The 27,972-nt window shown below is 39.5% G+C and overlaps 2 protein-coding genes across 17 annotated transcripts in view; one reads left to right on the plus strand and one right to left on the minus strand.

The window, feature by feature from the left end:
* The window catches only part of MEF2A (myocyte enhancer factor 2A), a 174,135-nt gene extending 170,042 nt beyond the window's left edge, over window positions 1-4,093 (plus strand). For all 12 annotated transcript variants that reach the window (XM_030764025.2, XM_089906888.1, XM_022598908.3 and 9 more), the window contains one exon: window positions 1-4,093. In XM_030764025.2, coding sequence (XP_030619885.1) covers window positions 1-364 — 364 coding nt within the window. In that variant the 3' untranslated portion in view covers window positions 365-4,093.
* Window positions 2,673-27,972, minus strand: part of LYSMD4 (LysM domain containing 4) — a 36,041-nt gene continuing 10,741 nt past the window's right edge. For all 5 annotated transcript variants that reach the window (XM_022598882.3, XM_022598879.2, XM_022598878.2 and 2 more), the window contains exon 3: window positions 2,673-27,972. This exon is cut by the window's right edge and continues 6,986 nt beyond it. The gene's annotated coding sequence lies outside the window, so the exon portion shown is untranslated.

The following is a 27,972-nucleotide window of genomic DNA, read 5'->3' on the forward strand; positions in this document are numbered from 1 at the left end:
TGCTGGAGGGCAGTTATCTCAGGGTTCGAATTTATCCATTAATACCAACCAAAACATCAACATTAAGTCAGAACCAATTTCACCTCCCCGGGATCGAATGACCCCATCAGGCTTCCAGCAGCAGCCGCAGCCACCGCCGCAGTCACAACCCCCCCAGCCGCAGCCGCAGCCACAGCCGCGGCAGGAAATGGGCCGCTCCCCTGTAGACAGTCTGAGCAGCTCGAGCAGCTCCTATGATGGCAGTGACCGGGAGGACCCGCGGAGCGACTTCCATTCTCCGATTGTGCTTGGCCGACCCCCAAACACTGAGGACAGAGAGAGCCCTTCCGTAAAGCGAATGAGGATGGACGCGTGGGTGACCTAAGGCTTCCAGGCTGGTGTTTGTACTTTCTGTTACTGCAGTGAACTGCTCTACATATCTAAGTTGGTAAATAAGGACATGAGTTAAATATATTTATATGTACATACATACATATATATCCCTTTACATATATATGTATGTGGGTGTGAGTGTGTTTATGTGTGGGTGTGTGTTGCATACACGGAATCAGGCACTTACCTGCAAACTCTTGTAGATCTGCAGGTGTGCGTCCCATGGCAAACAGAGCACCCTGTAGGCAGAGTCTAGTCTGGCACTTCCTTGGACTACTTGTTTCATAAGATAACCAGTTTTTGCAGAGAAACGTGTACCCATATATATAATTCTCCCACACTAGCTTGCAGAAACCTAGAGGGCCCCTACTTGTTTTATTTAACTGTGCGGTGACTGTAGTTACTTAAGAAAAATGCTTTGTAGAACAGAGCAGTAGAAAAGCAGGAACCAAGAAAGCAATACTGTACATAAAATGACATTTATATTAATTACCCACCTGGCATGGGTCTCTGTTGCAAAGAGGTGCATGGGAAAGGGCTGTTGATATTAAAAACAAAAAACAAAACAAAAAAGCCCCACACGTAACTGTTTTGCACGTGCAAAAATGTATTGGGTCAAAGAAGTGATCTTTAGCTAATAAAAAAAGAGAGAGAATAGAAAACACGCATGAAATATTCAGAAAATATTAGCCTAGAAATATAGAGCATTAACAGTAAATTAATATATTAAGTTATAATTGGAATATGTCAGAAGTTTCTTTTTACATTCATATCATAAAAATTAAAGAAACTGATTTTAGCTCATGTATATTTTATATGAAAGAAAACACCCTTATGAATTGATGACTATATATAAAATTATATTCACTACTTTTGAACACATTCTGCTATGAATTATTTATATAAGCCAAAGCTGTATGTTGTAACTTTTTTTTTAGAGAATAGCTTTATCTTGTTTTAACTTTCTAGTTTTATTTTAAGAGGGGGAAAAAAAAACAAACAAAAATATCTTGCAAGCAGAACCTTGGAAAAAAAAAGCCATGAACACTTATTACTCTATATGTAAATTAAAAGTTGAGCCAAACTCTTTGTGTATATAGAATCTTAAATATATTATCACCTTTGATGTAAGTACCTATGTATTGTATGGTCACCAGATTAAAAAGTATATTTTTGTGGATTGCCGCCAATTTAGGGGGAAAAGGCGAGATCCTTATTAAGTAGAGTATTCACTGTTTAATATTTACTATTTTGTTAAATATACTGTACTTTGGATTTTAATTATTGGCCCAGTCTTTTCAGAGGATTGTATAAAGGGGTTTCTCCCCTCACTGGTGGTGAATGTGTGATGTTACATTGTAATCTTTGTGCTGTATGGGTTGAGCATCATTATATATTTTATATGTGTATATAAATAGCAAAGTGGCAAACAAAATTGGTGTTAAGTTCATCCTGCATAAATGTAAAATGTGTTGTGACAGATTTTATAAGGCATTATTTAAAACTTGCCTTTTGTGAGGAAAAAATATAGTAGAAAAGCTGACCTAATTTAATTAATATTAGAGAAAATGGCAAAATAGTTGATGAGCACAAAGGTTTTATAAGTGGTAAATGATTAGGAAAAAATATTCATGGGGAAAGGGGTCTTTTTTCCTTGACCCTCTAAAATAGCATGATGCAGCTGGTTACAGAATACTACCACGCCGGACACTCTGTGCATCGAATGACACTGCAGTGTGGGGAGCAGTCCTCTCATGGTGCCGATTCTTGGCACAATTCTTGCCATCCTGATGCCCTCAACTGAGATGCTGACCAAGGCCTTACTCTCACAGGAAGACAGCTAAGTGGTAACAGCAAGCTTGGCAGGTCCCTGGGCTTGTGCCATGAACAAAATTCAAAGTCCTGTATGTCTTTCATCATCGGTTTTTAAATACTCCCTTTCCTGAGAAACTCAAAATAAGGGTTTAAAATTACTGCTATTTTCTATTTTAAACTTAATATTAAGCAGCTACCTACAATTTTTACGTATGTTTTGGTTTTTCCCCCTAAATTGCGTTCCTTGTGATGTTTTTCCTCCTATGCTCTTTGTGACAAATCATCAGCCAGACTTCCTGGCTGACACATAGGTAGTAGGTACAGGATAAACTTGTGGCATTCCCAGCTGCAAAATGGAATTCTGCTTTTAATGACATTTTCGGTAGTAAATTTTGATAGAGGCCAAAAAAGGGAGGGCAATATGCTTTGTCCTCTTGTCAGTTTAGACATTTGGCTCTTATTCAGAAAGGACTGGTTTTTCTTTAAAATATACTTATTTTACTGAACTACTTACAGGCACATTTCTTCATGAGGTCACACCTAATTGAAAGAAGACAGTTTCCCAACACTGAATTTCCAGGATAATCCTTACCACTTTGTAAACCATTTATAGCTTTGGAAGTGTTCAGTGCTTCTTTGGTTGTTATTTATGCATGTTCATGAACTTCTGCTGTACATGGGATAGGAGTTAACACATTCACATTTACTGTCTATTTTCTTGTGTGCCTTATGAGATGGCTTTTCTGACTGTATCTCAATAGTCTTTCTTTCTATGCAGGTTTATAATCAGTACAACTACTGTTTTCTAAAATAATATTACGCAAGGCTCGGAGTTTGTATTTCAATTACACTGACCAAGTAACAATGTATTCTGTTTTCAGGAACTGAGTATTTGACTGTTAACCCTTTTCCCATATACCCAGTGTGACTTAGAGCATATGGACTTGACAGAGACGCCCTCACCCAGACCCCATGTACGAACACATAAACATACATGTCTCCTGTTGGAAACCAGCTCAGAGTGGGGAAGACACTAACTGTGTCACTTCAGAACCTACTTTTCTACCCTTTTAGACTCATGTGTTTTGTATGACACCATCATAAGAAATTTTATCCCTGCAGATGAAGTATTTTATTACTAAAAGACAAAAACAAAAAAAGCTTAAATTGCACTGGTTAAAGTACGGTTTCCAGCAGCTGTACTTCCTTCAGCAGTCTACCTGGTACTACATTGAGAGTGAAAGTCACCACTGTACATTTACAGATGGTCCCAATCAAAAATCAACCTTTTGAGCCCTAATTACGTCCATTGTGTTAGAGACTAAATCAGGGGTTTGTTCTAAAAGAACAATATATGTTTTACCATTTCCTTTTACTGTAAGGACAACTAATAAAGCATTAACGTATTTTCTGTATTAACCATCATGCGCACAAGAAATACATAGTAAATAAGGAACCAGAAAACTCCTGGCATTGGATCATAAGAAGCTAGATGATTAGAATGTGAAAAAGATTTTACAAATGTAAAACTTTTATTTCTCTGTAGAAACTTCACTTTGCTGTGCAAGAAGACACTGCTTTGCTATATTTAAAATGGCTTTTTTAAAAGAGATTTATGTATTTGGTAAATGTTTGTAGTCAACAGTTCACACAAGAAGCTGTACACGGTTTGATCATGTAAAACCGTTTGGCGGCACAAGCTGGACTTTGTTGCCATCCTTGAGATGAACCTTTTAAGAAAAATAAGTTAATCTCAATTTTTCCCTGAATGTGTTTTTTTTCTTCATTATACAATAAATATTATAGTGAACTTTTTATCAAATGGTTAAGAAAATGTTAGAGGTTGTTGTAAACTCTTTGTATCCTGCACTCACTACAGTAAAGATGGACTGGCTTTTCCTGTGTACTCCAGACTCTGTCATGTTTGCCACCACTCGTCCTCTTTTCCCTTCCCCTTCCTCTCTCCCTCCCCTCCCTTTCCCTTTCCCTCCTCCTTCCCCTCCCCTCCCCTTTTCTGCTTGCAGGTCCCTTTCACTTGCTTTGAGATGTGGTCAGGGAAACTGTGGGCGGCACCCCGCCAGCCTCCCCTGTATTGGCTCCCGAGGCCTCTCCTCCTGGGGCGGCCCTGGACGCTTTAGGAAACAGCCAGGGATCCAGTCCCAGCATCAGCCAGCCTGGCCGTTCTGTGCATGCTGGTGTGGATACATTAAACCCATTCAGTCTCTGATCGCGGCTTCCTGCAGGATATGCTACCAAAGTGTGGGGGTGGGGCATTGCCGGCACTTACTATCGTCCGAGTCTATTTCTCCCTCAAGTTTAGGTGGTGAAATAATTTGTTTTACTCAACATGCATACATAATACTGAGCTGGGGTGGCAGAAGGAAGATTTACTAAAAAAATTTTTATTTTCAAAAGTGATGTGAAAAATTAAACTTGCAGCAGAAAGAGTTCTTTTCCTCTGATTCGCTTTCTAAGCCATCTCCCAGCTGAGCAGATTCTTGCTGTCAAAAGCTAAATTTCTGTGCTGGCTTTACTTGCTGGCTACTGTGAGACTCTTACTAGCAGGTTTTGAAAGCTGGTTGAGGCCTGTGGCTAAAAATAATCACACCGGCAGCTACTTAAAATCAATTCATTGCGATTTCCTAGTTGGCTCCCATGGGTGCTGCCTCCCTCTAGGCTCTGTCTTGTTTTTCAGTTGATTCTGTGACTGACACCAGCCAAGAAAATGACTTTTCAGTGATGTCTTCTGCCAGTGGGATGGCTCCTCCTGCCTGCTCCCATCTGCCTGTCCAGTCTCTCACAAGGGGGTCCAAGTACCACTTGGCTGTAGAACTGAGGAGGCAGCGGTCTTCCTTTCAGCTGACACAAGAGTTGGGAGGTTCCAAACAGGCACCTGGAACACTACGGGGAGGGGCTCGTGGGTGCCGAGTGGACACGTGCCGCCAGGCAGAGCGTGCTTAGCCCAGCGAGTGAGAGGTGGGCCCCAGCCCATGACTGCACGTAGCTGGGGTCAATTCCCACCTCCACTGCAGTGTCTGCTTCCTAGAGGACCCAAACTAACAGGGCGGCTTACCCCGCTTTGAGAACATGCCCTAGACTCCAGCCACTGTCTTACACAGTCTGCCTGCTCTGTGTATACCAAAGCGGCTGAACGCAGCTGGGGAAGAAAAAAAATCAGTTATACTAACTGGTTTCACCATATTATCCTCCACCACCCTTTTTTTAAACTTTATTTTGAACTAATTTTTTAACTTACAGAAAAGTTGGAAAAATAGTAGGTTCCATATGTCCCTCACTTAGCTTTCCCTAATGTTAATTTACATAACCATAGTACCACTATCAGAACCAAGAAATTAACATTGATACAGTGCTATTAACTAAATACCTTATTTGAATTTCACCACTTTATCCACTATCTCTGTTCTAGGATCCAATCCAGGATCCCACATTGCATTTAGTTATGTCTCTGTAATAGTTTCTCAGTCTTGTCTTGTCTTCAAAAAGACAAGACGCTTTTGAAGAATACTGATCAGTTACTCCGAATAGTATCCCTTGATGTGTGGATTTGTGTTTTCTCATGATTGGAATGAGTGTGCATTTTGGCAAGAATGCCACAGAAATAATGTATCCTTAAGGCATCATGCAGTTCATGTCATATTTTGTACAGGTGATGTTGACCTTGACCACTTGGTTAAGTGGTTTCTATTGGGTTTCTCCACTGTAAAGTTACTATCTTTCCCTTTGTAGTTGATAAGTATCTTGGGGAGATGCTTTGAAACTATACATAGGTTTTTCAAACTTTCACCTACTAATTTTAGCATCTTGTTTAGAACTATTTCTGTAGTATTTGCCTGTTTTCTTCTACATTTATTAATTGGACTTCTGAAGGAACAGCTGTCTCTTCTCCCCACTAATTTATTTGATCATATTAATTATGGAATCATGGATATTTATTTTATCCTATGGGTTATAATCTAGTACTATCATTATTTTATTCCTTAAATTATTCCAGTTTTGGCCATTAAAAGCTCCTTTAGGTAGACTCCTGTATTCTTTGGAAAAGCTCCTCCCCACTTTTTAAGTATTTCCTTACCTACCTTACTTTCTGGCAAGATGTTAAACACTCTCATATTCATTCCCTGTCCAGGTACTGGAACAGCCACCTCTCCAAGGATTCCTAGTTCCATTTATCGGAGAATGGCATTGAGAAGCCAAGATTTTGGCACCACGTGTGCTCACTGCTACTAGAGTCACTGCTTTTTGGCCCTCTCTGCCAACAAAGCTAGGAAATAATGCAGGTATGCTCACTGACAGACACGCATCCATATTCTGCAGCTAGTTACTGAAACGTGTATGTGAGAAACACGAGCTTACAGTAACACTTCCAATTTCAATTCAACATCACAGGGTTCATTTTAACCTTTCCTTATTTGTAAATTCTTTCTCCTACGGTAAGAACCTGGCTCTCATTATCTGCAGTCTTTTCACTTGTTCCGTTCTAGCGTACACATAAGGTAGTTTCAGAATTGCCAGTCCAAGGACTTCCCTGGTGGTCTAGTGGTTAAAACTCTGTGCTTCCACTGCAGGGGACACGGGTTTGATCCGTGGTCGGGGAACTAGGATCCTTCATGACGTATGGCATGGGAAAAAAGAAAAATTGCCAGTCCACACCTGCGTGACAAACACATTTATTGACCAGATTAGAGCATTTGTGTAGTTCTTTTTCCCTCTGGCTTTACATTATCCAGTGAGGACAGTGTTTTCCATGGTTACTTTATGTTCCCAACCACCTTCAGTATTAACGTTATTCAATATAATATAGGTAGGATCTCTTGTTGGCTTTTATTTCATTTCAGGTACTCCCCCTCATACTTGTTGGTTTTAATTTATTTGATAAGTGAATGGTAACTGAAACATTATTATGTTCTAAGAGAGCTATACAAAAGATACAGTAATGTCACTCTTTTCTCACCCCTGCTACCCCATCCCCCTCCCTGACTTTTCCCACCAGCCCTCTACCGATAACCAGTCTCTGGCTTCTGGTTTAATCCTTCCTGTATTATTTCTTTTGCATAAATTAGCATTTTGGTGGGTTTCTTTTTGTTTCTTTTGCTTTCTTCACTTAACGGTATGTCTGGTATAAACAAGATATAAACTACACACTCCTGAACAACTAATGGGTCAAAAGGGAAATCAAGAAATATCTTGAAACAAATGCAAGTGGAAACAAAACATACCAAAACCAATGGGATGTTGCAAAAGCAGTTCATTAAGGGAAGTTTATAGTGATAAGTGCATTTATAAACAAAGAAAGATCCCAAATAACCTAACTTTACACCTCAAGGCACTAGAAAAAGAAGAACAAACTAAGCCAAGGTAAGCAGAAGGAAGGAAATAACAGATCAGAGGGGAAATAAAGGAAATAGAGATCAGAGCAAAAATATAAAAGATGCAAAACCAAGAGCTGTTTTCTTTAAAAACAAAATTGACAAAACTTTAGCTAGACTAATTAAGAATAAGAGAATACAATCAGAAATGAAAGAGGCAATATCACAACTGATAACAGAAATACACAGCATCATAAGACATTATAAGGAACACTTGTATACCAACAAATTGAACAACAGAGAAGAAATGGATAAATTCCTAGAAACATACAACCAACCAAGACTGAATCAGGAAGAAACAGAAAATCTGACTAGACCAATAACAAGAAGATTCAATCAGTAATCAAAAACCTCCCAACACAAAAAGCCCAGGACCAGATGGTTTTGCTGGTGAATTCTACCAGTTAAAAAATCCTTCTCAAACTATTCCAAACAACTGAATTGGAGGTAACACTCCCAAACTCTTCTTATGAGGCCAGGACTACCCTGATAACCAAAGCCAGATAAGGACAATACAAGAAAAATTACAGGCCAGTATCCCCAATGAACAGAGATGCAAAAATTCTCAACAAAATATTAGCAGAACAAATTCAATGGCACATTAGAAGGATAATACACCATGATCAAGTTAGATTTATCCCCGGGATACAAGAGTGGTTCAACATGCAGATCAATCAATGTGATGTATCACATTAATAGAATGAAAGGTAAAATTCATATGATCATTTCAATAGATGCAGGAAAAGCATTTGACAAAATAAAACATCCTTTCATGATAAAAATGCTCAGTAAAGTGGGTATAGAAGGAGCAAACCTCAATATAATTAAGGCTTTATATGACAAGCCCACACCCAACCAACCCACAATCATATGCAACAGTGAAAGGTTGAAAGCTCTTCCTCTAACATTAGGAACAAGACAAGGGTGCCACTCTCACCACTCTTGGTCAACATACTGGCAATCCTAGCCAGAGCAATCAAACAAGATAATAAAACAGAAGAAGATTCTGGAAAAAATGCCTATGTAAAAGATCCCGGCTTCCCTGTCCCTGAGCAAAGATCAATGATTAGGCAGCTATCCACAAACAAAAACAGCTCCAGCAAATCTCTAGAATCCACTTACGAAATTTTAGCAACATGGCGGGGGAAAAAAAACAAAACCAAAAAAACCTGAGAATAACTGCACAAGAAGAGAAGGAAGACAACTACATTTTGCGTGTATCATCCCATCCTCCAAGACAGTATTCAGCACCAAGAAGGCCAGCTACTAAGAGTGCCTCTGAGTGGGAGACCTGCCCTGCAGACAAGCTCAGCAGCTTCCACCACTGATGAAGTCACCAGCCAGCTGCTCAGATTTGCCAGCCACACCACAGGTATTTACATTCCCTAATGCCAGCCAGTCGAGCTTCAGTCCAATCCCTCCCTGCTTCCTAACCCCCTCCCCCCAACCCACTGCCTCCTGCAAGAGCCTGGACCTGCACCAGTAGCCATCCAAGGTCTCTGTGGCTGCACATGGATAAGAAGTCAGACACCTGAGTCCCTCCCCACCCCCACCAGAGCCTGGGAGCTACACTTAGAGCAAACTGGCTTCAACAGCTACATGAATGCAAGACACAAATGCCGTCAGCTGACGCCCACCACTGGCTCTGTGCTAGGGACTAGACCCTCCAGCTGCCCACCGGTATGCCACCAGCCTGATGCTGGTCACCGGTCTCCACTGTAGCACATATACAGGGAGAGGAAACAGTACAGCCACAGGTAAACACACTGACAGCCAGGCGCCCTGATGCTGCTTTTGGGCAAGGATCAGGCCCTGCCTTCCCTCACAGGGAAGCAACAAGATGCCCACCTATAGACAGCCCCTCCAGCTTTGCTCCAGCATGCCAATGCCCAACCCCCATCACCAGCCCTCACTACAGTGTGCACAACCCATGGGGAGACTGTAGCACACCGACATCCAGGGACCCTGCAGCTGCCTGCAGGCCTGGATCAGGCCTGGACCATGCCCTGCCTTCTGTCTCTGGCCAGCACCACCACACCTACCTGTAACTAGCCCCTCCAGCAGTACACATGCATGCCCCCAGCCTGACTCCCACCCCTGGCCTTCACTGCAGTGTGCATGCCCGGGGGAAAGAATACAGCCACAGGAGCGAACACCAAGGACCAGGGCCCCTAGCATCTGTTTCTGAGTCCAGATGAGGCCCTGTCTTCTGTTGCTGGCCAGCACCACCATGCCCACATGTAGCTAGTTCATCCAGCTGAGGACCTGCATGCCCCACAGCCTGACCCCTGTCGCTGTCCTCCACTGTAGTAAACATACCCGCGGGTAGAGTGTGAAGCCATAGGAGAACATGCTGACTCCCAGGTCCTCCACAGATGACAGTGAGCCCATAGCTGGCCCTGGCCCTTGCTACCTGCCCTGACCCCCATCACTTCAAGTGTGCCTGCAAATAACCTCTGCCACTACAAAGGCATCTGCAGCAGCCCCTGAAGCAGAGTGTGTGCACACCATTGGCTCCAGCCACCACTGCTGCCTGCCCTGCTCCCTAGCGGGGGAGGCATGGCTTAGAAGCCCAACATCCCTTGCAGCCATTTCAGATTCCCTGCAGTGCTCACCCAGGAATACATAGTTGTCAATACTGTAGATCCTAGTGGCTTGAGACAAAGAGACATCACACCCGCATTGGATCCAGTGCTGCCATGTGCCCTGTACAGCTAGATCTGGGGTCACCACACAATCTGGTGTTCCCCTATCCACAGGTAACAGGCTTCTCTTACCAAAATCAGTCCATAAAGTCTGGAAGAGGTGACTACCTCTTCAAATGCTCAGACACCTACACAAGGCTACAGGGATCACAAAGAATCAGGAAAACTTGTTGCTACCAAAGGAATACAGTAAACCTCCACTATCCAGACCAAAGAAATGGAGATTCATGAATTGCCCAACAAATACTTAAAAATAATTGCAAAAAAAAAATTGGCTACAGACACTCAGAGAGCTAGAAGAGAACACAGATAAACAATTTGATAATATGAGAAAAATAAAACAAGAACGAAATGAGAAGCTCAATAAAGAGACAGAAAACATAAAACAGAACCGAACAGAAATTTTGAAGCTAAAGAATACAATGACTGAACTGAAACCTTCAACAAAGAGCTTCAACAGCATATTTGAACAAATAGAGGGGAGAATCAGTGGGCAAGAAGACAAGTCAACTGAAATTGTACAATTAGAAAAGCAAAAAGAAAAAATAATGTAGAGGAACAAAGAAAGCCTACAGAAGTTATGGGACATAATCAAAAGAAATAATGTACACATTACTGGAGTCCCAGAAGGAGGAGAGAAGGAAAAGGAGTAGAACACACATGAGAAGAAAATTGGACATTCAAGTTCATGAAGCTAACAGGTCACCAATCCAAAACATTCTTCTCCAAAACACATAGTGATAAAATTTTCTAAAACCAAAGACAAAGAGAGAATTTTAAAAGATAAAGAGAGAATTCTAAAAGCATCAAGAGAAAAAAAATTCTCTCATACAAGGGAGCCCCCATAAGACTATTAGCAGATTTCTCACCAGACACTAGGCCAGGAGAAAATGAGATAATATATTCAAAGTGCTAAGAGAAAGAAACTGCCAACTAAGAATACTTTACCAAGCAAAGTGGTCCTATAGAAATAAAGGTGAAATAAAATCTTTCCCTAATAAACAAAAGCTGAGGGGACGCATCATCACTGAATGTATAGTACAAGAAATGCTGAAAGGAGTTCTTCAAGATGAAAAAAAGGCCACTAATTAGTAGCTTGAAAACATGAAAATATACAACACACTGGTAAAGGATAGAGTAAGATTTTGAATACCTTAATACTGTAATATAATATGCTAACTACTTAACTCTAGATAAAGGCTAAAAGGCAAAAGTATTAAACATAGCATTAGCTTCAACAATTTGTTAATGGATAAACAATAAAAAATGTAAATGGTATCATCAAAAACCTAAAAGGGGAGGGGAAGGGGGAATAAATGGATACAGCTTTTATATGCAATCAAACTAAATTGCTATTAGCATAAAATACACTGTTACATTTATAAGATTTTTTTTAAACTTCATGGGAACCCCAAAGCAAAATTCTACAACATATACATAAAAGATAGAGAGGAGGGAATTAAAACATAACACTGTGGAATATCATCAATTTACAAAGGAAAGCAACAAGAAAGGAAGACAAGAAAAAAATGGAACTATAATAACTGTCAGAAAACAATAAGATGGCATTAGTAAGTCCTTACCTATCAATAACTACTGTAAATGTTAATGGATTAAATTCTCCAATCAAAAGACACAGACTGGATGGATAGATTAAAAAAAAAAAAAAAGACCCAACTGTACGCTACAAGAGATCTCAGCTCTAAGGACATGCATAGGTTCAAAGTGAAGGGATGGCAAAAAATATTCCATGTAAGTGGAAGCCAAAAGAGCATGGGTAGCTATACTATATCAAACAAAATTGACCTTAAGCCAAAAATAGTAACAAGAAACAAAGATGGTCATTACATAATGATAAAGGGTTCAACTCATCAAGAAGATATAACAATCATAAATGTATATGCGCCCAACATCAGAGCACCTAAATATATTAATACTAACAGATCAAAGGGAGAAATAGGCAACAATACAATAATAGAAGAGGATTTCAATACCCCACTTTCAGCAATATATACATCATCCAGACAGAAAATCAATGAGGAAACATTGGACTTGAACTATACTTTAGACCAAATGGACCTAACAGAAATATACAAACATTCCAGAATATACATTCTTCTCAAGAGCACATGCAACATTACCCAGGATAGATCACACGACAGGTCACAAAAAAGTCTTACCATATTTAAGAAGAATGAAATCATACTAAGTATCTTTTCTAACTGCAATGGTATGAAACCAGAAATCAATAACAGGAGGAAAGCTGGAAAAATCCCACATATATAAGACTAAGCAACATGTTCCTGAATAAACAATGGGTTAAAGAAGAAATAGAAAAGGGAATTAAGAAATATCTTGAAACAAATGAACATGGAAGCACAACATATCAAAACCTATGAGATGTTGCAAAAGCAGTCCTAAGAGGGAAGTTTATAGTGATAAATGTCTGCCTACATTAAGAAACAAGAAAGAGCTCAAGTAAACAACCTCACATTACACATTAAGGGAATAGAAAAAGAACAAACAAAGCCTAAATTTAGTAAAAAGAAGGAAATAAAAAGATCAGAGCAGAAATAAATGAAATAGAAACCAGAAAATTACTAGAAAAGATCAATGAAACCAAGGGCTGGGTTTTGGGTTTTTTTTTTTTTAAATAAACAGGATTGACAAAGCTTTTGCTAGACTGAATCAGAAAATGAAATAAAAGATATTACAAATGATAGCACAGAAATACAAAGGATCATGAGCAACTACTATGAGTAATTATACACCAACAAACTGGATAACCTAGAAGAAATGGAAATTCCTAGAAACACAGAACCTACCAAGACTGAAGATACAGAAAATCTGAGCAGACCAATATTGAGTAAGCAGATTGAACCAGTAATCACAAACCTCCCAACACAGAAAAACCCAGAACCAGATGGCTTCACTGATGAATTCCACCAAACATTTAAAGAAGAATTAATGGCAATCCTTCTCAAACCATTCCCCAAAAAAAACTGAAGAAGAGGGAACATACCCAAACTCATTTACAAGGCTACCATTACCCTGATACCAAAGTCAGAAAAGGATACTACAAGAAAAGAGAACTACAGGCCAGTATCCCTGATGAATAGAGATGCAAAGAATTTCAATAAAATACTAGGAAACTAAATTCATCAGCACATTAAAAGGATCATTTACCATGATCAAGTGAGATTCATCTCTGGACATAAGGTGGTTCAACATACGCAAATCAATCAATGTGCTACACCACATTAATAGAATGAAAGATAAAAATCATACGATCATTTCAACAGATGTAGAAAAAGCATTTGACAAAACAACATCCTTTCATGATAAAAATGCTCAACAAAGTGGGTATAGAAGGAACATACCTCAATACAGTAAAGGCCCTACATGACAACCCCATAGTCAACATCATGCTCAACTGGTGAAAGGCAGAGAGCTTCTTCCCTAAGACCAGGAACATGACAAAAGTACACACTCTCACCACTCCAATTCAACATAGTATTGGAAATCCCAGCCAGAGCAATTAGGCAAGAAAAAGAAAAAAAAAGACAACCAAATAGGAAGGTAAAAAGTAAGACTGTATTTGCTTGCAGATGATATGATCTTATATATAGGGAATCCTAAAGACATGACCCTAAAACTGCTAGAACTATTCAACAAATTCAGTAAAGTTGCAGGATATAAAACCAACACACAGAAAATAGTTGTGTTTCTATACACTAACAACGAAACATCTGAAAAAGAAACAGAACAATCCCATTCAAAATAGCATCTAAAACAATAAAATACTTAGAAATAAATCTAACTGAGGAGGTAAAAGTTCTTTTGCCTGAAAAGTACAAATTTGATGTAAGAAATTGAAGACAACACAAATAAAAAGATAACCAGTATTCATGGATTGAAATAATTAATATTATTAAAATGTCCATACTATCCAAAGCCATCTATGGATTCACTGCAACCCATATCAAAATTCCAAAGGCATTTTTCCGAGAGATAGAAAAAACAATCTTAAAATGTGTATTGAGCCACAAAAGACCCTAAATAGCCAAAGCAATCCTGAGAAAGAAGAATAAAGACAAACACCACATCATACTTACTGATTTCAAACTATACTACAAAGTTATAGTAATCAAAACAGTGTTGTACGAGTATAAAAATAGACACACAGGAAATTCCCTGGCAGTCCAGTGGTTAGGACTTGGTGCTTTCACTGTGGTGGCCCAGGTTCAATCCCTGGTTGGGGAACTAAGATCCCACAAGACACCTGGTCTGGCAAAAAAAAAAAAAAAAAAAAAATTAGACACACAGATCAGTGGAACAGAATCAAGAGCCCAGAGTCAAGAATACTCAGTGGGGAAAAGATAGTCTCTTTCCTCTAAATGGTGCCGAGAAAATTTGATAGTCTCTTTCCAACCAATGGTGCTAAGAAAATTGGGTATTCATACATAAAAGAATGAAAGCAGACCCCTATCTTACACCAATCAAAACATTAACTCAAAATGGATTAAGGACTTAAACATAAGACCTGAAACTATAAAACTCCCAGAAGAAAACACAGGGGAAAAGCTCTTTGACATTGGTCCTGGCAACAATTTTTTGGATATGACACCAAAAGCACAAGCAAGAAAAGCAAAAATCAACAATTTGGACTACATCAAACTAAAGAGTTTCTCCACAGAAAAAGAAGCAATAAAAACATGAAAAGACAACTTACAGAATGGGAGAAAATATTTGCAAACCATATATCTCATAAGGTTTTAATAACAAAAGTATATTAAAGGGGCTTCCCTGGTGGCGCAGTGGTTGAGAGTCCGCCTGCCGATGCAGGGGACACGGGTTCATGCCCTGGTCCAGGAGGATCCCACATGCCACGGAGCGGCTGGGCCCGTGAGCCATGGCTGCTGAGCCTGCGCATCCGGAGCCTGTGCTCCGCAACGGGAGAGGCCACAACAGTGAGAGGCCTGCGTACCGCAAAAAATAAAAAAAAAAAACATGTATATTAAAGAACTAATACAACTCAATAGCAAAAAACAAATAAACAATCCAATTTAAAAACGGGCAGAGGATCTGAATAGACATTTTTTTTCAAAGAAAACACACAGGTGGCCAACAGGTAGCATGAAAAGATTCTCAGCATCACTAACCATCAGGGAAATGTAAATCAAAACCACAATGAGATATCACCTCATACCTATTAGATTGGATATCGTCTAAAAGATGAGATAACAAGCTTAATGAGGATGTGGAGAAAAGGGAACCCCTATGCACCATTGGTGAGAATGTAAATTACTTTAATCACTATGGAAAACTGTATGGAGGTTCCCCCAATTTTTTTTAAAACTACCATATGATCCAGGAATCTCACTTCTGGTACATATACAAAATAAATGAAAAAAAGATATCAAAAAGGAATCTGTACTCCCATGTTTCTTGCAGCATTATCGACAACAGCCAAAATATAGTAACAATCTAAATGTCTGTCAATGGATCAATGGATAAAGAAGATTCAGTGGATACCCTGTGCCTCCACTGACAGCATCAACCCCTAGCCTAGTGCCTAAAGTCTGTAATATTATAAAAATGCTAATCCAAGTCTAAACAGCAGGGTTGAGACTAGAGGGATGAATGAGGAACTTGCCGTGTGTGCAAAATCTAAGAGGTGCCGAAAATCTCAGTAATCATGATGAATAATATCTTAATAAAATATTTCAGGGGAGATGGAGACAAAATCATGGAGTAGAAGGACATGAGCTCCACGCATCTTATGGAAACACCAAAATCACAACTGCTGAACAACCACTGACAAAACAAACAAACAAAACAAAACAAAAATGCTGGAACCTACCAAAAAAGATATTCTACATCCAAAGATGAAGAAGAAGCCACAACGAGAAAGGAGAAGGGGCACAATCATGATAAAATCAAATCCCATACCTGCTGAGTGGGTGACCCACAAACTGGGAAATAATCATGTCACAGAAGTTCTCCCACAAGGGTGAAAGTTCTGAGCCACATGGCAGGCTCCCCAGCTTGGGGGTCTAGCAATGGGAGGAGGAGCCCCCAGAGAATCTGGCTTTGAAGGCCAGTGGGGTTTGATCACAGGAATTCCATGGGACTGGGGGAACAGAAACTCCACACTTGTAAGGTGCACACAAGGTCTCATGTACACCAAGACCCAGGGAAAAAAGCAGTGACCTCATAAGAGCCGAGGCCAGACCTACCTGCAGTATTGGAGGGTCTCCTGTGGATGCAGGGGACAGCTGTAGCTCACTGTGGGGAAAAAGACACTGGCAGTTGTAGTTCTGGGCAGCACTCATTGGCATGAGCCCTCCTGGAGGCTGCCATTTTCTCACCAAGACCTGGCCCCACCCAACAGCCTGTAGGCTCCAGTACTGGGATGCCTCAGGCCAAACAACCAACAGGGTGGGAACAGAGCCCCACCCGTTAGCAGTCAGGCTGCTTAAAGTCTTCCTGAGTGCACAGCTGCCTGGTAAACACAACCCTTGACATGGCTCTGCCCACCAGAGTGACAAGAGCCAGCTCCACCCACCAGTGGGCAAGAACCAGTTCCAACCACCAGGAAGCCTGCACAAACTTCTTAGACAGCCTCATATACCAGTGGGGGAGACAACAGAAGCAAGAACTACAATGCTGTAGCCTGTGGAATGGAAACTACAATCACAGAAAGTCAGACAAAATGAGACAGCAGAGGAATATGTCCCAGATGAAGGAACAAGATAAAACCTCAGAAGAACAATTAAGTGAAGTGGAGATAGGCAACCTACCTGAAGAAGAATTCAGATTTATGATAGTAAAGATGATCCAAGATCTCTGAAAGAGAATGGAGGCACAGATCGACAAGATACAAAAAATGATTAACAAAGACCTACAAGAGCTAAAGAACAAACAAACAGGGATGAACAATACAATAACTGGAATCAAAAATACACTACAAAGAATCAATAGCAGAGTAATTGGAGGCAGAAGAACGGATAAGTAAGCTGGAAGACGGAATGGTGGAAATCACTACCGCAGAACAGATAAATAAAAAAGAATGAATAGAAATGAGGACAGTCTCAGAGACCTCTGGGACATTAAATGCACCAACATTTGAATTATAGGAGTCCCAAAATAATAAAAGAGACAGAAAGGACCTGAGAAAATACTTGAAGAGATAATAGTTGAAAACTTCCCTAACATGGGAAAGGAAAGTCACCCGAGTCCAGGAAGTGCAGAGAATCCCAGGCAGGGTAAACCCAAGGAGGAACTCGCCAAGGCACATAGCAATCAACTTGACAAAAATTAAAGACAAAGAAAAAATATTAAAAGGAACAAGAGAAAAGCAACAAATAACACATGAGGGAATCCCATAAGGTTATCAGCTGATTTCTCAGCAGAAACTCAACAGGCAAGAAGGGAGTGGCAGAATATATTTAAAGTGATCAAAGGGAAGAATCTACAACCAAGAATACGCTACACAGCAAGGCTCTCATTCAGATTCAGTGGAGAAATCAAAAGCTTTACCGACAAGCAAAAGCTAAGAGAATTTGGCACTCCTAGTCCAGCTTTGCAACAAGTGCTAAGTGAACTTCTCTAGGTGGAAAAGAAAAGGCCACAACTAGAAATAAGAAAATTACGGATGGAAAAGCTTACTGGTAAAGGCAAACATACAGTAAAGGTAGGAAATCATCCACACACAAATATGATATCAAAACCAGCAACTGTGAGGACAGTACAAGTGAAGGATATTGGAAATGCATTTGAAATTAAAAGACCAGCAACTTAAAACAATCTTGTTTATATATAGAGTGCTATATCAAAAGCCCATGGGGGACATCCCTTGTGGCACAGTGGTTAAGAATCCGCCTGCCAATGCAAGGGACACAAGTTCAATCCCTGGTCCAGGAAGATCCCACGTGCTGCAGAGCAACTAAGCCCATGCACCACAACTACTGAGCCTGTGCTCTAGAGCCTGTGAGCCACAACTACTGAGCCTGTGTGCCACAACAACTGAAAGCCTGCATGCCCTAGAGCCCACACACCGCAATTACTGAGCCCACATGCCACAACTACTGAAGCCTGAGTGCTCTGGGCCCACGTGCCACAACTACTGAGCTTGCATGCTGCAACTACTGAAGCCTGTGTGCCTAGAGCCTGTATTCTGTAACAAAAGAAACCACCACAATGAGAAGCCCGTGCACCACAACAAAGAGTAGGCCCCGCTCACTGTTACTCGAGAAAGCTCACTTGCAGCAACAAAGACCCACCACACCCCCCAAAAAAACCCCATGTTTACCACAAACCAAAAATCTACAACAGATACACACAGAAAAAAGAAAAAGCAACCCAAACAAAACACTAAAATTAGTCATCAAATTACAAGAGAACAAAAGAGGAAGGGAAGATAAAGACCTACAAAAACAAATCCAAAACAATTAACAAAATGGCAATATGAACACATATCAATAATTACCTTAAATGTAAATGGATTAAATGCTCCAACCAAAAGACACAGACTGGCTGAATGGATACAAAAACAAGACCCATATACACGCTGTCTACAAGAGACCCACTTCAGATCTAGGAACACATAAAGACTGAAAAGTGAGGGGATGGAAAACAGTATTCCATGCAAATGGAGATCAAAAGAAAGCTGGAGTAGCAATACTCATATCAGACAAAATAGACTTTAAAATAAAAACTATTACAAGAGACAAAGAAGGACACTACATAATGATCAAGGGATCAATCCAAGAAGAAGATATAACAATTATAAATATCTATGCACCCAACATAGGAGCACCTCAATACATAAGGCAAATGTTAACAGCCATAAAAGGAGAAATCAACAGTAACACAATAATAGAGGGGAAATTTAACACCCCACTTGCATCAATAGACAGATTAATCCAGACAGAAGATCATTAAGGAAACACAGGCCTTAAATGACACAGTAGATCGGATGGACTTAACTGATATTTATAGAGCATTCCATCCAAAAGTAGCAGAATACACATTCTTCTCAAGTGCACATGGAATGTTCTCCAGGACTGATCACATGCTGGGCCACAAAGCAAGCCTCAGTAAATTTAAGAAAACTGGAATCATATCAAGGATCTTTTCTGACCCTAACACTATGTGAATAGAAATCAACTACAAGGAAAAAAACAGTAAAAAACACAAACACGTTGAGGCTAAACAATATGTTACTAAACAACCAATGGATCACTGAAGAAATCAAAGAGGAAATCAAAAAATACTTAGAAACAATGGACGATGAAAACACGATGATCCAAAACCTATGGGATGTAGCAAAAGCAGTTCTAAGATGGAAGTTTATAGCAATACAATCTCACCTCAAGAAACAAGAAAAATCTCAAATAAACAATCTAACTGTACACTTAAAACACCTAGACAAAGGAGAACAAAGAAAACCCAAAGTCAGTAGAAAGAAAGCAATCATAAAGATCAGAGCAGAAATAAATGAAATAGAAACAAAGAAAACAATAGCGAAGGTCAATAAAACTAAAAGCTGGTTCTTTGAGAAGATAAACAAAATTGATAAACCCTTAGCCAGACTCATCAAGAAAAAAAGGGAGAGGAAGAAAATCAATAAAATTAGAAATGAAAAAGGAGAAATCGAAACTGACACTGCAGAAACACAAAGGATTATAAGAGACTACTACCAACAGCTATATGCCAATAAAATGGATAACCACGAAGAAATGGACAAATTCTTGGAAAGGTACAATTTTCCAAGACTGAGCCAGGAAGTATTAGAAAATATAAACAGACCTATCACAAGCAATGAAATTGAAACCGTAATTTAAAATCTTCCAACAAACCAAAGTCCAGGACCAGATGGCTTCACAGGCAAATTCTATCAAACATTTAGAGAAGAGCTAACACCGATCCTTCTCAAACTCTTCCAAAAAACTGCAGAGGAAGAAACACTCTCAAATTCATTCTACAAAGCTACCATCACCCTGATACCAAAACCAGAAAAAGATATCGTAAACAAAGAAAATTATAGACCAATATCACTGATGAACACAGATGCAAAAATCCTCCACAAAATACTAGCAAACAGAATCCAACAGCACATTAAAAGGATCATACACCATGATCAAGTGGGATTTATCCCAGGGATGCAAGGATTCTTCAATATACGCAAATCAATCAATCTGATACACCACATTAACAAATTAAGGAATAAAAACCAGATGATAATCTCAATAGATGCATAAAGAGCTTTTGACAAAATTAAACACCCATTTATGCTAAAAATTCTCCAGAAAATGGGCATAGAGGGTAAATACCTCAACATAATAAAGCCATATATGACAAACCCACAGCAACCATCATACTCAATGGTGAAAAACTGAAAGCATTTCCACTAAGATCAGGAACAAGACGAGGATGTCCACTCTTGTGAATCTTATTCAACATAGTTTTGGAAGTCCTAGCCATGGCAATCAGAGAAGAAAAGGAAATAGAAGGAATCCAAATTGGAAAAGAAGAAGTGAAACTGTCACTGTTTGCAGATGACATGATACTATATGTAGAAAATTCTAAAGACGCTACCAGAAAACTACTAGAGCTCATCAATGAATTTGGTAAAGTTGCAGGATACAAAATTAATACACAGAAATCTCTTGCACTCCTCTACACTAACAATGAAAAATCAAACAGAGAAATTAAAGAAACCACCCCATTTACCAAAGCATCAAAAAGAATAAAATATCTAGGAATAAACCTACCTAAGGAGGCAAAAGACCTGTACTCTGAAAATTATAAGACACTAATGAAAGAAATTAAAGAGGATACAAACAGATGGAAAGATATACCACGTTCTTGAGCTTCCCTGGTGGCGCAGTGGTTGAGAGTCCGCCTGCCGATGCAGGGGACACGGGTTCGTGCCCCGGTTCAGGAAGATCCCACGTGCCGCAGAGTGGCTAGGCCCATGAGCCATGGCCACTGAGGCTGCACGTCCAGAGCCTGTGCTCCACAATGGGAGAGGCCACAACAGTGAGAGGCCTGCGTACCCCAAGAAAAAAAAAAAGATATACCACGTTCTTGGGTTGGAAGCATCAATATTGTCAAAATGACTATACTACCCAAGGCAATCTACAGATTCAATGCAATCAAATGCAATGCAATCAAATCTCTATCAAATCACCAATGACATTTTTCACATAGAACAAAAAATTTTTTAATTTGTATGGAACACAAAAGACCCCAAATAGCCAAAGCAATGTTGAGAAAGAAAAATGGACCTGGAGGAATCAGGTTTCCTGACTTCAGACTATACAACAAAGCTAGAGTCATCAAAACAGTATGGTGGACCTGAGTCAAGATAGCAGTGTGGGAAGATGTGGAGTTAGCATCGCCACAAAACTAGGGTGCTTACTGGCCACTGGTGGGGACTCTGAGGCCCAAGGAGACGGAAGGAATCCCAAAGTGAACCAGTAGGACGTAGGGGGACTGAGGGGGAAGAAGTGGAGGCCAGACAGGATCGGCACCCATGTGACTAGGGAGATCAATAGAGGCAGGCAGGAGTGACTCTCCAGGAAGAGTGGGAGAGGAGCAGAGGGCGATCGCCTGGCCCACTCGGGCCAGGAAGGCTGCTGAGCTCCCAAGCCAGTACCCCCCCTCCAAAACCGCATCCAGGCTGTGTGGGTCCTGGGGGCATAGGAGGGAGGCTGGGGAGATCAGGAGAGGCAAGTGGGAGGGGCCCTCCAGGAGGAGTGGGAGAGGATGGAGGGTGATTGCTCCACCCACTCAGGCACGGGGAGCCTGCTGAGCTCCCAGGGCAGTCCCCTGCCCTCCAAAGCCCCCTCCAGGCCGCGTACGTCCTTGGGGGCATAGGAGGGAGGCCAGGGAGATCAAGAGAGGCAGGCAAGAGGGCCCCTCCCAGACCGGAGGAGGAGCAGGGGAAAGGAGGGAATTTGCCCTGCCCACTCGAGCCCAGAAAGCCTGCTGGACTCCCGAGTGAGGTCTCCTGCCCCTGAGACCAGGGGTGCGGGGCACGCCTGGGACCCTTCTGTTCCTTGAGCCTAAGCCCCACCCCCCCACAGCCCCTAGGGCCTTTTCCAGCCCTGTGGGTCCTGAGCATTGGCCCTGCCCACTGCCCAAACCTCACCCTTGCTTAGGCCCCGCCCTCCACCAACCAAGGCCATCCCCCCCCCTTTTTTTCCTACCTCCCCCTCTTTTTTACTATTGTGGTACTGATGTACCTTCCGGTTGATATTTTTATTTTTATATTCTTCCTAACATATCAGTTAGCTTCCTAGTCTAATTTTGTTTTTTGCTTTGTTTTTTTTGTTGTTTGCTTGTTTGTTTTTGCCACCTCATGCGGATTGCAGGATCTTGGTTCATGAGCTCAGGGTCAGGCCGAAGCTCCTGCAGTGGGAGTTCCGAGTCCGAACTACTGGACTAACAGAACCTCAGACCCCAGGGAATATTCATTGGAGTGTGGTCTCTAGGACTTCCTCATCTCAGAACCAAGACCCACCTCTACCCAATAGCCAACAAACTACAGTGTTGGAAGCCTCATGCCAAACAACCAGAAAGACATGAACACAATTCCACTCATTAAAAAAAAAAAAAAAAAAATGAGATGGCAAAAAAAATATGTCACAGATGAAGGAGTAAGGTAAAAACCTACACGACCAAATAAATGAAGAGGAAATAAGCGACCTAACTGAAAAGAATTCAGAGTAATGATAGTAAAGATGATCCATAATCTTGGAAACAGAATGGAGGCACAGACTGAGAAAATACAAGAAATGTTTAACAAAGATTTAGAAAAAGTAAAGAACAAACAGAGATGAATAACACAATAACTGAAATGAAAAACACACTAGAAAATATCAATAACAGAATAACTGAGGCAGAAGAATGAATAAGTGAGCTGGAAGACAAAATGGTAGAAATAACTACCGAGGAGCAGAATAAAGAAAAAAGAATGAAAAGAATAGAACACAACCTCAGAGACCTCTGGGAAAACACTACACGCACCAACATTCGAATTATAGGGGTCCCACAAGAAGAAGAGAAAAAGAAAAGGTCTGAGGAAATATTTGAAGATATTATAGTTGAAGACTTCCCTAATATGGGAAAGGAAATAGTCAATCAAGTCCAGGAAGCACAGAGAGTCCCATACACAATAAACCCTAGGAAAAACACACCAAGACACATATTAATCAAACTAACAAAAATTAAATTCAAAGATAAAATATTAAAAATGGAAATGGAATGGAATGGAAAACAAAAATAACATACATAGGAATACCCATAAGGTTATCAGCTGATTTTTCAGCAGAAACTCTGCAGGCCAGAAAGGCATGTTAGGGTAAACTTAAAGTGATGAAAGAGAAAAACTGACAACCAAGATTACTCTACCCAGAAAGGATCTCATTCAGATTCGATGGAGAAGTCAAAAGCTTTTCAGACAAGCAAAAGCTAAGAGAATTCAGCACCACCAAACCAGCTTTACAACAAATGCTAAAGGATCTTCTCTAAGCAGGAAACACAAGAGAAGAAAAAGACCCATAAAAACAAACTCAAAACAATTAAGAAAAAGGTAATAGGAACATACATATTGATAATAACCTTGAATGTAAATGGATTAAAGGCCCCAACCAAAAGACACAGACTGGCTGAATGGATACAAAAACAAGACCATATATATGCTGTCTACAAGAGACCCACTTCAGACCTAAGGACACATACAGACTGAAAGTGAGGAGATGGAAAAAGATATTCCATGCAAATGGAAATCAAAAGAAAGCTGGAGTAGCAATACTCATATCAGATAAAATAGACATTAAAATAAAGACTATTACAGGAGATAATGAGGGACACTACATAACGATCAAAGGATCAATCCAAGAAAAAGATATAACAGTTATATATGTTTATGCACCCAACATAGGAGCACCTCAATAAATAAGGCAAATGCTAACAACCATGGAAGGAGAAATCAACAGTAACACAACAATAGTAGGGAACGTTAATACCCCACTTGCATCATGGACAGATCAACCAAACAGACAATAAATTAGGAAACACAAGCTTTAAATGACACAATAGACCAGATAGATCTAATTGAAATTTATAGAACATTCCACCCCAAAGTGGCAGAATACACTTTCTTTTCAAGTGCACATGGAACATTCTCCAGGATAGATCCCATCTTGCGTCACAAATCAAGACTCAGAAAATTTAAGAAAATTAAAATCGTATCAAGCATCTTTTCTGACCACAATACTATGAGATTGGAATCAATCTTGTGAACATGATTATACTACCCAAAGCAATCTACAAATTCAGTGCAATCCCTATCAAGCTACCAACGGCATTCTTCACAGAATTAGAACAAAAAATCTTACAATTCGTATGGAAACAAAACGAACCCCGAATAGCCAAAGCAATGTTGAGAAAGAAAAACGGAGTTGGAGGAATCAGGCTCCCCACCTTCAGACTATATCACAAAGCTACAGTAATCAAGATAGTTTGGTACTGGCAGAAAAAGAGAAATATAGATCAATGGTACAGGATAGAATGCCCAGAGATAAACCCATGCACACATGGGCACCTAATTTACAACAAAGGACACAAGAACATACAATGGAGAAAAGACAGCCTCTTCAATAAGTGGTGCTGGGAAAATTGGACAGCTGCATGTAAAAGAATGAAATTAGAACACTACCTAACACCATACACAAAATAAACTCCAAATGGATTAAAGACATAAATGTAAGACCAGACACTATAAAACTTTTAGAGGAAAACTGAGGAAAAACACACTTTGACATAAACCACAGCAAGATGTTTTTGACCCACCTCCTAGAGTAACCGAAATAGAAACAAAAATAAATGGGACTTAATTAAACTTAAAAGCTTTCACACAGCAAAGGAAACCATAAACAAGACAAAAAAACAACCCTTAGAATGGGAGAAAATATTTGCAAATGAAACAACAAAGGCTTGATCTCCAAAATATACAAACAGCTCTTGGAGCTCAATATGAAAAAAACAAACAATCCAGTTAAAAAATGGGCAGAAGACCTAAATAAACATTTCACCAAGGAAGACATACAGATGGCCAAGAGGCACATGAAAAGATGCTCAACATCACTCATTGTTAGAGAAATGCAAATCAAAACTACAATGAGGTATCACTTCACACCTGGTCAGTATGACCATTATCACCATTATCAAAAAAGCTAGAAACAATAAATGCTGGAAAGGGTGTGGTGAAAAGGGAACCCTCCTATACTGCTGGTGGGAATGTAAATTGATACAACCACTATGGAAAACAGTAGGGAGGTTCCTTAAAAAACTAAAAATAGAACTACTATATGAACCAGCAATCCCACTACTGGGCATATACCCTGAGAAACCCATAATTCAAAAAGAGACATGCACCACAATGTTCATTGCAGCACTATTTACAATAGTCAGGACATGGAACCAACCTAAATGTCCATCAACAGATGAATGGATAAAGAAGATGTGGCACATATATACAATGGAATATTACTCAGCCATAAAAAGAAACGAAATTGAGTTATTTGTAGTGAGGTGGATGGACCTAGAGTCTGTCATACAGAGTGAAGTAAGTCAGAAAGAGGAAAAAAAATTCCATATTCTAATGCATATATATGGAATCTAAAAGAAGAAAAAAATGGTACTGATGAACCTAGTTGCAAGGAAGGAATAAAGAGATAGACATAGAGAATGGACTTGATGACACAGGGTGGGAGTGCCAAGCTGGGGCGAAGTGAGAGTAGCATCGACATATATACACTACCAAATGTAAAACGGTTGGCTGGTGGGAAGCAGCAGCATAGCACAGGGAGATTGGCTTGGTGCTTTGCGATGACCTAGAGGGGTGGGACAGGGAGGATGGAAGGGAGGCTCAAGAGGGAGGGGATATGGGGACATGTGTATGTATATGGCTGATTCGCTTTATTGTGCAACATAAACTAACATGGTATTGTGAAGCAATTATACTCTAATAAATATCTATTAAAAAAATAAACAATGAAGCCCTACCATATAGAATAGGGAACTATATTCGATATCTTATAATAAAATAGAAAAGAATATAAGAATATATATATATAACTGAATCACTTTGCAGTACACAAATATTGTAAATCAACTACACTTTAATAAAAAATTAAGAAGAAAACAAATAAACAAAACTTTTCAGGCCAGGAATAATATATTCAAAATATTGAAAGAAAAAACTTTCAGCCAAGAATTCTATACCCAGCAAAGCTGTCCTTCAGAAATAAAGGAGCGACAAAGACTCTCCCAAACAAACAAAAGCTGAGGGAGTTCATCACCACTAGACCTGTCTTACAAGAAATGCTAAAGGAGTTCTCTGAGTGAGAGTAAAAGGACACATATTAACATCATTAAAACATAGGAAGGTAACATAAAATTCACTGGTAATGGTAAATATATAGTCAAAGTTAGATCCTGTAATATGGTAATGGCATATAATTCACTTGCAGCTCTAGTTTAAAAGTTAAAAAACAAATGTAGTAAAAATAACCATAACTACAATAATCTGTTATTGGTTTACACAATATAAAAAAATGTAAACTTTAACATCAATAACCTAAAATGTGAAGGGGAGAAGTAAAAGTGTAAACTTTAACATCAATAACCTAAAATGTGAAGGGGAGAAGTAAAAGTGTAAACTTTAAAAATCCTATAAAAGTTAAGTTTTCGTCAGTTTAAAAGAGTGTTACAATTTTAAGATATTTTATGCAAGCCTCATGGTGATCACAAGGGAAAAACCTATCGTAGTCACACAAAAGAACATGATAAATAAGTCAAAGCATAATGGTACCAAAAGACACCAAAACACGAAAAAAGACAGAAAGCAGGATAAGAAGCAAGGAAAAATGGATCTACAAAACAGTCTGAAAACAATTAATGAAATGGCAATAGTAACTCCTTACCTATTAATAATTCCTTTAAACATAAATGAATTAAACTCTCTAATCAAAAGACAATGACTGAATGGATAAAAAACAAAAACAAAAACAAGATGCTTACTTTAGCCTTAAAGACACACATAGACTGACAGTGAAGAGACAGAAAAAGATATTTCAAGTAAACCAAAACCAAAAAAAAAAAAAAAGCAGGGTTAAACTAAAAATAGTAAAAAGTGACAAAGAAAGTCATTATTTAATAAGGGCTCAATCCATCAAGAAGATATGAAATTGTAAATATTTATGCACCCAGTATCAGAGCACCTAAATGCATAAAGCAAAAACTAACAGAGCTAAAAGGAGAAAGTACAGCAATGCAATAATAGTCACAGATTTTAATACCTGACTCACAATGGACAGATCATTCAGACAGAGAATCAATAAGAGCAGATTTGAATGATCCTATATATGGATCTAAGACATATATAAAGAACATTATATCTAACATCAGAACACACATTCAAAGCACCCATGGAACATTTTCTAGGAAGACCATCTGTTAGGTCACAAAACAAGTCGTAGCAAGTTCAATAAGACTGAAATCACACCAAGTATTTTCTCTGAATACAATGGTATAAAACTAGAAATCAATTACAGGAAGAACACTGGAAAATTCTTGAATACATGGAAATTAAACAACACTCTCCTGAACAACCAATG

Source organism: Delphinapterus leucas, chromosome 2, assembly GCF_059928025.1.
Source record: "Delphinapterus leucas isolate spDelLeu-1000000601 "Yukka" chromosome 2, BTC_Dleu_Yukka2, whole genome shotgun sequence".
Taxonomy (NCBI): Eukaryota; Metazoa; Chordata; class Mammalia; order Artiodactyla; family Monodontidae; genus Delphinapterus; species Delphinapterus leucas.